The sequence below is a fragment of the Filicampus tigris genome, chromosome 20 (assembly GCF_054856515.1).
Source record: "Filicampus tigris isolate MCC_2025a chromosome 20, RoL_Ftig_1.0, whole genome shotgun sequence".
Classification (NCBI taxonomy): domain Eukaryota; kingdom Metazoa; phylum Chordata; class Actinopteri; order Syngnathiformes; family Syngnathidae; genus Filicampus; species Filicampus tigris.
Window position 1 is genome coordinate 9,906,467 of NC_141236.1, and position 12,053 is coordinate 9,918,519.

Here is a 12,053-nt window from a genome sequence, read left to right on the forward strand (position 1 = left end):
ACTGAGGATGGAGTCGGCGAAAATCGTTTCAGCGGCCACGAGAAAGTCTCTTTCTTTCTTGGCTCATCAAAGTCATGGCCGTGTGTTTTTATCCCTTTTGATTGCCCCCTCGCCTTTTCTCGTCCCCCTGAGTGCGCGCCACCGGCCCCGCCGAATGGTGACTCGGACCGTGGCGACAGATTTCTCTTTCAGCCATTTCCAGAGAACGCCCGGCCCGGCCCCCCGAGTGGCACATAGTTGGGCTCAAGCCCGGCCATGGAGGAGGACGAGGGGAGGGGGACGAGGGGATGAGGCCGGAGCCATGTGGCCCATGTTGGTAAACAGTATCCAGGCTTGTCCTGGCATTGTGGCCGCCGGCGAGCGAGGTCGAGGGGTATCGGGCACCCGGGGGCCACACACAGACCGGGAGGTGGCGGCCGGCAGTGGTGATGGTGGGGGGCGGGAGAGGGGGGGGGGGCGGTCGGTGGTGTCGTACAATAGGTACACACACACATTTGCATTCATGCACGCAGGCAGAAATACACGGACAAATAAAAGACTCGCTCTCTGTGTCTGCCACTCAGCAGCTGCTCTAGTTTCCATGGCGACAGCCCGGAACAATGTAGTAGCGAGTGGGTGTGCGTGTGTGTGTGTTTCAATGCACTTGAAGTGTGTGTAGGTGGGTGTGTGGGTGGCTGTGAGAGGCTACGGGGGAAGAGGATCCTAAACTCTTTATTTCTTTGTCAGGATGAGCAACAAAACAAATAGGGAAATTGTCAAATAAATAAAGGGGGGGCGCGGGGGGGCTGTCGCTAAAAGTCACAACAAACAAGATGCCGGTTTAATGATGTCTATTTATTTGTCAAAATGAGGTATTTCAAAGTGCTATGAGTTGCAGCACTAATAAATGTACAGTTTAAAAATCGGGAGGGGGAAAAAAACAAAAAAAAACATCTCATATCCATATACCCAGTTCTATGCACCCGATAGTTACAAATATAAACAAGAGAGAGGTGGGGAGGATAAAAAAGTACATGAGGATAGAACACATTTGCTGTACAAAAGTTTGAGATAGATGAAAAAAGATAAGTGATATCTACCGAGAACTCATTTTCATACGAAAATATAAGTATCAAATTTAGTATGTATCAGGTTCACACTAAAAAGCGTCAAAGGTGTGTAGAATTAGTAAAATGATACAATACAAAGAGAAAAAAAAAAGAGGAAGGGGGAAAAATAAAAGCAATATATCGTTATATTACAAAGTTCATGACTCTCAAAAATTGAGGCCTTACAGTACTTTTTAAAGGTATATAAACTTCCAGTCTAGTTATTATTGGCAGCTTCCTGACATGTATACATTTATATAAAAAAAAAACAAAAAAAAACGAGGACAAAATGTATTACAAAACAAGGCAGATCTGAGTGTATTTTGTCTGTACACTGTTGACGGTGGATGTATTTTTTTTAAAAAAAGTCTGCGTACCCCTCTTCAAATGCAACATTATTGGGACAAAGAAATTAGATTATGATAAATAATTTCACAACTTTTTCCCGTCATTAATGTGGCCCATAACCTGGACATCTCCATTGGGGGGGGGGGGAAAAAAGAAACTTAATATGTTCAAACACCAAGTTGCAAAAATCTGCACACCCTCAAACTAATACATCATTGCAGCTTATTCTTTTTGGGTAGTAGTCTTGCAGTGTGGCAACATTTGAGCACAGAACTCTTCAGATCACCCCGACTGTTCTACCCGTTTCACATCTGGACTCTGGCTGGGCCATTTCAAAACCCGACTCGTCTTCTGGTGAAGCCATTCTTGTGTTGATTTGGATGTCTGCTTATGGCCAAAGGTTTTTTTTGTTTTTTTTTAAATCACTGGCTTGTATTTAGAACTGTTCATAATTCCCTCCACCTTGACTAAGGCCCCAGTTCCAGCTGAAGAAAAACAAATCATACCATACCTCACTATCAGGGTTACCAAACCACACCTTTTTTTTTTTTTTTTAATTTTGACCCTGAAGTTGAACCTTGGTGTCACCCAACCACAACACATGACCCTACATGCTTCGATTTCAAGTGTGATTTTGCAAAGTCTAGCCAAGCTTGGATGTTTTTAAAGACGGGATTTGTTGTCACTTAGAGCAAACAGCCAGTACTTGCCAGCATTTCCTGCAGCTTTTTCAACATTACTCTTGGCTTTTTAGCAGCCTGCCCGGCGACATTCAGTTGTTGGTAATGTCAGCGTGTTCCATGTTACACTTAATGCCTTGGAAATTCTTTTGTACCATTCTCCTGACTGATACATTTGAACAGTGAGTTCTCTCTAAAGCTGCAGAAGCTCTCTGTGAACATTTTGTTATATGACTACAAAAATGTCAGGAATAGCCTACTAGAACAGCTCAACTTTATTTGGGGTTCATCAGAGGCACTTTAAACTCCCATTTAACATGAATTTAAATTTAATTCCGAACACAGCCACATTCTCAGTTCTAATAGGGTGTGCACACTTACGCAAACACATCAAATTTAACTTCCCCTCTGTTTTTTTTTTTTAATCGAGTTGTACAGGTTATACAGTAGATCACATTAATAGTGTAAAAAAAAATATAAAACGATTTATGCTCTCTTTTTTTCTTTTTTCTTTTTACATTACAAAAACGTGGCAATTGAACAGGGGTGTGTAGACTTTCTATCCACTGTATATACAAAAGTGTCGGCTAGAAAGGTGCACAGGTATACATCCATTTACTTGGTTGGAGCACCAGTGTGATGGAGGAGTGAGAGAGAACCTGTAGTGGCATCATCGCTTGTGTCCATATAGTCTTTGTTTTCTATTTCGTATAAATTTGTCCGCTTTTGCAGTGGTGAAGGCAAAGTTAGAGTTGCGCACGGCTTCTTAGTTACGCCGAGCGCTCCGAGCAAAGTGCCCTCCAACACCGGTCCCGGTAGGAATCCTCTTGATTCCCGGCTGGTGTCACAGTGAGTACAAAAAAAAAACCCAACACAATACAAATAATACCAAAACTTGATATAAAAAAGCCTCTGTTTCCTCATTCTTTATCGTTCCTCAATGTGACTGGATTGAAAAAGTAAACCCAAAACATTCTTAATGTCAACAAATGTGCAAAAAAAGTGGCGGCAGTGAAAGTCCCCGACTTCCCTCCAACAAGCATCCGCCCCCTCCGAGATGTTTGTGTACATGCGGGCCTGCGTGTCTGTGCTTAAGTGTGAAGGCCAACCCAAAGTTTACCCAAACCAGACTGGGCGGCTGAGGCGGTTTTCGGCGGAGGTTGGCGGTGTCATCCCGGGAACGCGCGTGAGTGTTCTGGGCGTCGGCGGCGCCGATGCGCCTCAGCGAGTCCTCGCCAGCTCCAGCCGGCGCATCAGCTGCTGCCGGCGGGCCTGCAGCCTGTCCTTCTCCAGCTGGAGCCGCCGTTCCTCCCTGTCCAGGGAGCTGACGTACTCGGTGGCCTTCTTCAGGATCAGCACCTTGGCCGCCTTCTCGTTGTACGCCAGCTCGGGCACGTGGTCGCGCAGCGTCAGGAAGCTGGAGCGCAGGTCGTTGCGGCGCTGGCGCTCCAGGATGTTGTGGTTGCGCCGGCGCTCGCTGTCCTCCGAGTCGGAGCCGCCCCTGGGGCTGCCTTCGCCGCTGGAGCTGCGCTTGCTGCGCGGGAGCGCCGCGCACCCCGAGGAGGCGGTTCTGGTCGGCGGCCTGGCGCCGTCCGACGTCCGCTGCTTCTTGGGAGGCGGCGCCGGGTCGTCGTCCGACGTGTACGGCGAGGGCGCGGCGTAGTTGTGCTGCTGCTGGTGCACCGAGCTCCTCTTCAGGATGAGCTCCTGGGGGGCTCGGCTGACAAAGCGGCCCGCCGAGCCGGACCCCGCGGCGCCGCCCCTCTGGTCTTGACTTCTGGCGACCGCGGCCGTTTTGTTGATTGTGGATCGCCGCTTCTCGACCGTAACCACGTCAATCTCCTCCTCGTCCTCCTCGTCCTCCTCGTCCTCATCCTCATCCTCCTCCTCCTCCTCTTCGTCGTCATCCTCCTCGTCGTCCTCGTCCTCTTCCTCTTCTGGGAAAGTAAAACAGAATGAGTTCATCCGTCAGGCCCGACAAGTATTGTCACAATGTGTTGTATATGTGGCAGCTGTTGACAGCTATGCATGGGCGCGCGTCTTATACAAGACCGATAAAGCGAGTGTTGCTCAACGCTTGTTTGCATAAGCAGAAGCGCCTTAATGCTTAGTGTCAGTCACCGCTCGGCTAATCTGCCGCGCAGGCGTTGACACGTCGAGTCTCACTGCCGAGCGGGGCAAGTTGGCTTTCTGCCTTCGCGGCTTCTAATCGGCTTCGCCTGGGTGGGACGAGGCGGGAGCGGCCCGCCGTCCGCCCTCAGGCGCCGACTTTGACCTTTGGCCAAGACGGACCGGACCCTCTTTCAGATAAGAGCGCCCACAAGAATCCTGTCCAATTTGCCGACTGTCCCGACGAAGCGTTTTTGACGTTACAGTCCACTCGCAGCGGGGCCAGGCGGCGCAGTGACCAGGCAGATCCAGCAGACGGCGCTGCGCCGACAAGCCTCAGACTCGATTTGGTTTTGTTTTGCATCGCCTCGGCTATGCGAGTCTTACGGCCGCGGCGTGCGTGCGGCAGCAATCGGATCACGGCGCTTTTAACCCCCGCCCCGCCCCGGGCTTGGAGGGGCGCCAGGCAGACAGCTGTCGGGATGGAGCGCTCCTTCAAAGCTGTCGGCCCCCTTAAAAACACGCGCACAAAAAAGACAGAGGGCCCTCCTCTGCCTTGTGTGTGGCGGAGGAGGCGTTTTGGCGACGGCTGGCTCGAGCGTGCGCTCCGTGCCAAGTTGGGGGGCTCTTTGTGCCCCACTCCAGTGTTTGTTTAGACGATTCGTAAATAGATAAACGCTCCCCCCACTTCCCATCTCGTGTCGTCCCTCCATAACAGTGCAGCGTCAACATTTTTTTGTTGTTGTAGTCCAATGATGACGTCATTGCATGTTTGGGGTACATGATGTCCCCTCAGTGAGTGACGCTGTGCACAAATGTAAGCCACAATCTTATACTTGATCGCCGCTTTCGTTTCTATTATTAGACTCCATTCTGGTTTGATAAAGTCTAAATCTTTTTTGAGCAGGCGGGTATTTACGTGCCAATTGGGCTTACACAATTCCCTATTTTGCCGCCATCTGTCGGAAGGAAAGGCGTCTGATTACATCAACTCAGTTCACCGTGTCACTTCACCAGCGCGTGCGCGTGCGCGTGCGTGTAATCCGATTGCGGGCCAGTCATATGAACAAGTCATTCCAGTGCGCTTTTGTTATCGTTGCGTTTGGCGGTCAACTCGGCGCAGACAAAGACATTTGTTGACATGCTCTCATTCTTACCGGAGTCGCTGTGGGCGCTCCCGTGCGGCGTGGGCGCGCTCACGCTGACGCTCGAGTCCCCGCCGCCGCCGCCACCACCACCGCCGCTCTTCTTGTTCACGGGGAAGGGGAACACCACCGCGGGGTCCACGCACTCCGACGCCGCGCTGCGGCTCACCACCTCGGGCGCTTTTACGCACACGTCCCGCCTCCCGGTCGACGTAACGGAAGCAGCTGGAGCCGCCGCTGCCACCACCGTGGCACTCGTAATAGCCTTGCCGAGTTTCTCCGTGACCACCCGCTCCAGCTTCTCCCTGGCCGAGAATCCACTCCACATACAGTCCTGGAGAATGATGCTGTTTGGGTTTGTATCCAAAGCGGAACCGAACAGATCCATATCGTCGGAAGCCCCCCAGATGTCCTCTTCGGGCAGGAGGAGCAGCTCCGAAGCCCAGTCCAGTGGGTCCCCCAAACCGAAGCCCAGGAGGTCCGCCTCCGGGGAGGCTGCCGCCGGCTCCCCAGGTAGCGCGGCGCGGCTCGGGGAAAGGGGCGGAGTGGGCAGCAATTCGAATTTCTTCCAGATGTCCTCCCCCGGTGGCGCCGAGTCGGGACCACAGAAGTAGAAGTCGTCCTCGTCCGGGTAGAAGCACGGTTGTAAAGAGTCGAACTCCATGTCAGAGTTTTTGCTTACGACCGCCGGCATCCTTCCCCACGCTTGAGAAACCTGCGTGGAGCGACAATGGAAAAAAAAAAAAAAAAGAAACTCATCAAGCCCCTTGCGATACCTGGACACGCGCGTCAGTCAAAGCCCACACACAGACACGCAGTCGGCATTCCACACTCACTCCCGTCCCGTGTGACTTTTTTTTTTTTTCAACGCGCACCCTCCCACTCCGTGCGTAAAATGTGCCATCCGTGCGTATAAGCTTGCAAGTTTGCAAATGACAGCACACGCATTCGACACATAATACACAAGACTTACCTTTTCCGGACTTGTGGTTGTTCACGCGTGGACCAGTTGGTCTCTACAGTGGCAGTCAGCAGCGGCACAGAAACCAGATGTGGAGCAGTCATCGACGTGGGGAGCACAGACAGTCCTCTGACACGCACCGTGGCTGGCTGCACTGTTTTACACTCGCAAGGCAAGCAGGCGAAGGCAAAGGCGGGCTGGCTCCTCCCACTCCCCGTGCCTGGAGGAGGCTGAGTGGAGGGGGGGGGGGGGGTTTGATAGTGGGTGCAGAGTGGAGGGAGGGGGTGGGGATGTGTTATGCTTGTGGGTAGTCGGTCGCTCTTTCTCTCAAGGTGAATGGAGATAAACATTCAAAACGAGACAGTGGAAAAAAGCTGTGGGACACACAAAGCGCTTCACGAGCCAAAGTTGCACTATAGATTAGAATATATATATATTGAAAAACTATCATTTGGATGGCGACATTTCATGTATTTGTTTTTTTAATTAACATTTATTTCATTTTCAGTCCGTTTTTTTATTTATATATATATATATTTGAGATATTTCAAATCATTCCCTCTTCCCAAACAAAATGCTGCAATTTGTGGCAAATATATACATTACAAGACTGGTTTGAAAAAAGAAAAAAAACATCATGTACATGTACAACATGTACATCATATTTCCTCCAAATGGATTAGATTACAGTAACGTTTCCCTCCCGTTTCTGCGCTCTGTACAGTCAGCCAAGTGGTGCCTTTTGTCTGAGGATCAGCAGCTTCTCTGCTTGCGGTTATTCAAGGCTCACTGCGCCCTCTTACGGCTACTTTTGGAAAGGCAGCAACTTCCGAGTTGGGCAAAATGAGCAATCCAACTGTTGTTTTGTTTTTTTAATAAAAGGAGAAATACAACTGGTGATGTGAGGTGACAAACCTTTATTGTTCTTGACGACAGTGACTCCTACTGTGCTGTAGCACATCATAGAGATCCTATCTATCTATCTATCTATCTATCTATCTATCTATCTATCTATCTATCTATCTATCTATCTATCTATCTGTCTATCTATCTGTCTATCTGTCTATCCGTCTATCCATCTATCCACTATATATCTAAAACTGAAGTAATTTGACTGAGCTAAAATGCACACTAACTATTGACAGGAGCTTTAGGTCAGGTTGATAACCTTACATCAAAGACAAAAGAACTATAGCGCATGCTCGACAATGGTCAGCATACAACAATTAATATTTCCATCCATCAGCACTCAAAAATTGTCAATAAATAAAGAAAAGAAAAGTCAACACATACCAGTGCCAGATGCGTCTCCAAGCTCCCTTAGTTTGGCTGTAATGACTCCAGTCGTCCTTACCTCGCTCTTTTGCCACTGGTTATCTTGCAAACTTTCAGTAAGCGTATGTATACCACATGAGCTCTTTCATCCTTTCATCCTTTATTCATTGGCATCAAAGCCCTGTGACATCACTTGTTGCCAGGCAAAGAGATACTTTTGAACAATTTCAGTTGTTGAACTCTCTGGCACCGGAGAGCCTAATTTTGTTGTTGCAATACACCAGAGGGATCTGCAAGCTCCCTGCAAGTGTCAGGATGAGGCGGCCATTTTGCACTCACACAAATAAGCAAACGGCAAAATAAATGTTCTTTGGGAGATATGCATGTATGAATGAATAAATACATATATGTATGTGTATATATATATTTATATATACGTATGTATGTATGTATGTATGTGTGTGTGAGTGTATATGTATATGTGTATATGTGTGTATACACTATATGCAAACTATACAGGGTTAGGGTGTCGTAGGATTTTAAACTAGGGTTAATGTTTCAAAGTGTCAAAGGAGTTTTTGGCTTTCCAAGTTGGGTCCCAATTTTTAACAATTGTTACAAATTGGCATTAAAAAAATTCAGGTGTCAGAATTTGTGACCTTGGCTTTTAAAGTAGTTAGGGTTTTAAACTCGGGTCAAGGTTTCAAAGTAGGGTGTTAAACTATGGTATCGTTTTAGTATCGTTGTCAATGCACTTTAACCAGCCATAGTCTTCAACTGCCAATGTTGCTTTTGGGAAAGACTGCAATCAGGTGTGCAGTAGGCAGGGGTGCGTTCACCGCGTTATGTAAGACTGAGAGCGGTGGTTGTAGCCTGGAATCATTCCCATTCACCCCCAGTTTTGCATGACAACTTCGAAGAAAGGGCACATCTGTAATTCTGTGCACGGGCGCGCACGCGGATATTGACATAAGGCAACGTTTACACAATGGCTTCGATTTAAGGCCAGCTGTAAGTAGGGAGAGGAGAAGCGACTTCCTCCTGGTTTCCCAGTCAAACAATCAAAGATGACTTGAGCAGAGTGCAGGATTATAGCGCACCGTAATATCAGCAACATGCCGCAAAATGATGTCTGCTGCACTAGCGTTGATGCCAGAGGTGATCTTTTTTGTAATTGTTTGTTTTGGGGTCGAGTTCAAACAGCCAGTGAAAAGTGAGAATGCGCAGCTGTTGTCTCCTGCGAGGAAAACTAGCAGGGAGTTTCCTGGGACCGGGGGAGACGGTTGAGGGAGTGGAAAAACTCCCCACGGGCTCTTCTTGTCTTTATATTTCTCAAACTACCGTTCAGCTAATTCCGGAAGCTGCAGGAGCTTCCTATGTGAAACACAAAAGAGAGGTTTTTTGTTTTTTTTGTTTTTTGTGTTCCATTGACTGTCAAGTGTGAAACAAAAGTTGCATAGTGCTGCTTAATTGGCTAGATGACCTTTGATTTAATCCGATTTCACAACAATACTTCCCATTCATGTAACATTGAAAAATTGAATCAATTTAAGAATCAAACTGTCTTTTTTTTTTTTTTTTTAATTTGCATTAGGGGCAGGAGGTGGCGTGCCCCACCCAATCCATCTGACGATGCTAATTTAAATGATATATATGTAGAACACATCAGTGATTTCGTTCACAAACATACACTTACAGTTCAAATACTTTTTTTTTCCAATGAGCGAATTAGCTCTATGAATTCTGCCTAGCAACAAGTAACAGGTCACGAGCAAGAACCAGAGTCAGAGCTAATCTGTTGATCGCAACTCTAAATCCTTGTAATAAATCAATACTGTATAATGAGTCCACCCGCTTCTAATCATCGCGAGGGTAGCCCGAGTTATTTTGTTTGGAGGGCGAACATCTGCGTCACCTTCACGTTAAGGCTTTGCGCTCAAGTTAAAACGACGCTTTGTTACCTCTGCCAAGGAGGTCAATTAAAAGGACAGCCCAAAAACGCTGGTCGAGGGATGACGTCTGCCAAAGTCATTTTCAAACGGGAACAAATTGGACATGTTGAGGGTACAAAGTGTATCTAATGTGACAAATAATGGTTTAAATAAGGACATTACATTCGATTTCTTGGTCATGCACATAAAACTGGAAATATGTGCTGTGAGCTACTGAATTTCTTTGAAAATTGAGTGAAGAGTCAAGTATTTGTTGGGGGGGGGGGGGGAGGGACTTGATTCCCATAATAACATACTTAAAGGCTTCCTGAAGTAGACAAGCTTATTTACAATGGCTGCTACGCAACGCATACTTAGCCTGAAGTGAAAACGGTCATGTTTTGCTGTACTTGCATCAATGAACCGTCTTCACCAAAAGTCATGACTGGGCAACCCAATAAGCCCCCCCCCCCCCGTCTGATATTTTCACGTCGAGGAGCACATTTCTCTTTTCTACCATTGATGATTTATTTCCTGATAAGGTTCCAATATGACTTTGTCAGAAAGTTTGCAAAGGCCTGACGGGGAGGGGGTCTGTCAGGGGGGTGGGGGTATTGCAGAAGCGAGTTCCAACAAAACACTGAGGAATTTATAAAGAAGCTAGTTCCCCCTGTGAAAGATGAAGCTAAATACTTTTCCTATTATATAAACCGACATGACAAATATTAGGGAACATGCTTGCCCGTGTTGAAATGCTCCCCCCCCCCCAACTGGGTGTACTTTTGTCAAAGAAATGTTCTGGCCGTTTAGAACATGCACAATTGATTTGATCTCTCTTTTTTTTTTTTTTATGTGAAATGAAACTGGAATCTATCTTGTTCGATCATGCCCGCAAACCCTGTTCGTCTCCAGGTCTACCGGTTCAATGAAACCGGCGCATCAGATGAGTCACGCAGCCTCGCTTCAGAGCGCCGTTAGGCATACTTGGAGGATTGCCCGGAGCTATTCCTTCCTTTTGTTACCTTCAAGAAACAAAGTTTTGACTTCCAGCAAAGTCGTTTGCGCACGTCAACCTCCGCCGAACCTCATCTCGCCTTCCTTCGTTCGGACCGCCTCGCGACGACTTGCGGCGGCTGCCGCCGGTGCACGTGTCGAACGCGTCGAGTTATTTCACGCGACCGGCAAACAGGCATTCCAGTGCGTGTGGGAAATTTCTTCAAGATGAGCAGCGATAAGCCTCGTTTTGACATCTCTCATCATTTTGCGGAAGTGAAAGTATAGATAAGACGTATTGTTTTGTTTCAGCAGCAAGTGAGGTGTGGTAGATTTGTATACCGTGGAACCTTTACAGTCCAATGGCTCAGAGATTTTGGGGAAACGATGAGCTTCTAACTCTTAAAGTGTTCCTTCTTTTGTGGTGCCTTCAAGTAGTTAGCCATTTCGCTCGGTAAGGGATGGCCACTTGATTAGGGATAGCGAGGACCGTAACCAGCCTTGCCATGCATGCCAAATGTAAAGGGGAACACTTTTTTTTTTTTTCAAGGATATGTTCCCAGCAGGCCCACTAGTTGAAACAGGGCATTCTGATTAATATTGCGTTTGCGGAATAAGAGTTAATCCACCTGTTTTTAACCATCTCAGGGGCGGCCATTTTGTCATTTTTCTTTCTTTCTTTTTTTTTTTTTTTTTTTCTGTTAGCATTCACATCACCGGTTTAATGCAAAAAGTATATTTTTACGTGCCATTATTGGGGTTTACTATTTATTTATTCATTGAATTGATCAGGTCCAGATCTCAGCGGGTCCCATTGGAGCCTAAAACGGTAGGTGATCATGCATCGCTTTTCCATGGATCACATGACCCGTTATTGATCAAGTCTTGACCGTGAATCAATCAGCCTGGCGAACATCATTAGAAAGCCTGACGATCAACTGGGAATCAATATCAGTGATGGATTAACGGCACGGGCGCCGGCAACAGGATCCACTCGGTTGGAGTCCGTGCGCCATTGTTGCGCGTTCCCACCCCAAAAGTCAGCCCCGTGAGAAAAAAAAAAAAAAGTTTCTCGTAGTCGCCGCGTTTAAAGTGGCACGCGTAAATCCACGTCGACTTTGACAGCTTTACTGGCTTGTTGTTGCTGTTTGTAGAAAGCGGAGACTTTGTAGCCTCGTGAATCACGCAACGGAAACCCGGTTTGACTGATGTTGATGTGGGGGGCAGTCGAACAGACAGCACAGCCACAAGCTGTTAATTGCACGCTAAGAAGCAAAGACATGCTTCAATAATCAACGTGTATATCTGTCCTCTTTGGGCGCGTTTAGCAGTTGGGAACATCCGGCCCGCGGGCCACAAGGGCCCACTTGGCTCTTTAATCCGGTCCGCACGTTTTTACATGAGCAAAATCCTGTAATGGTTGTTGCAGCTTTATTTATTTTATGTAGCGCGTTTCATACACAAGGTAACTCAATGTGCTTCACACAATTCAAAGTGCAACATTTAAAAGACTAAACAGTCAG

General features: G+C 47.4%; 2 protein-coding genes across 2 annotated transcripts in view; one reads left to right on the forward strand and one right to left on the reverse strand.

Moving 5' to 3' along the window:
- eva1aa (eva-1 homolog A, regulator of programmed cell death a) overlaps positions 1-12,053 on the forward strand; it is a 202,070-nt gene that overhangs the window by 82,726 nt on the left and 107,291 nt on the right. The window lies entirely within an intron of this gene.
- On the reverse strand, positions 816-7,728 carry mycn (MYCN proto-oncogene, bHLH transcription factor). The gene is made up of 4 exons (XM_086019696.1): positions 7,625-7,728; positions 6,344-6,561; positions 5,383-6,085; positions 816-4,053 (listed from the first exon to the last, which is right to left on the reverse strand). Exons 3-4 carry the CDS (start codon positions 6,062-6,064, stop codon positions 3,338-3,340), a joined length of 1,398 nt encoding a protein of 465 aa, XP_085875822.1. The 5' UTR covers positions 6,065-6,085; positions 6,344-6,561; positions 7,625-7,728; the 3' UTR covers positions 816-3,337.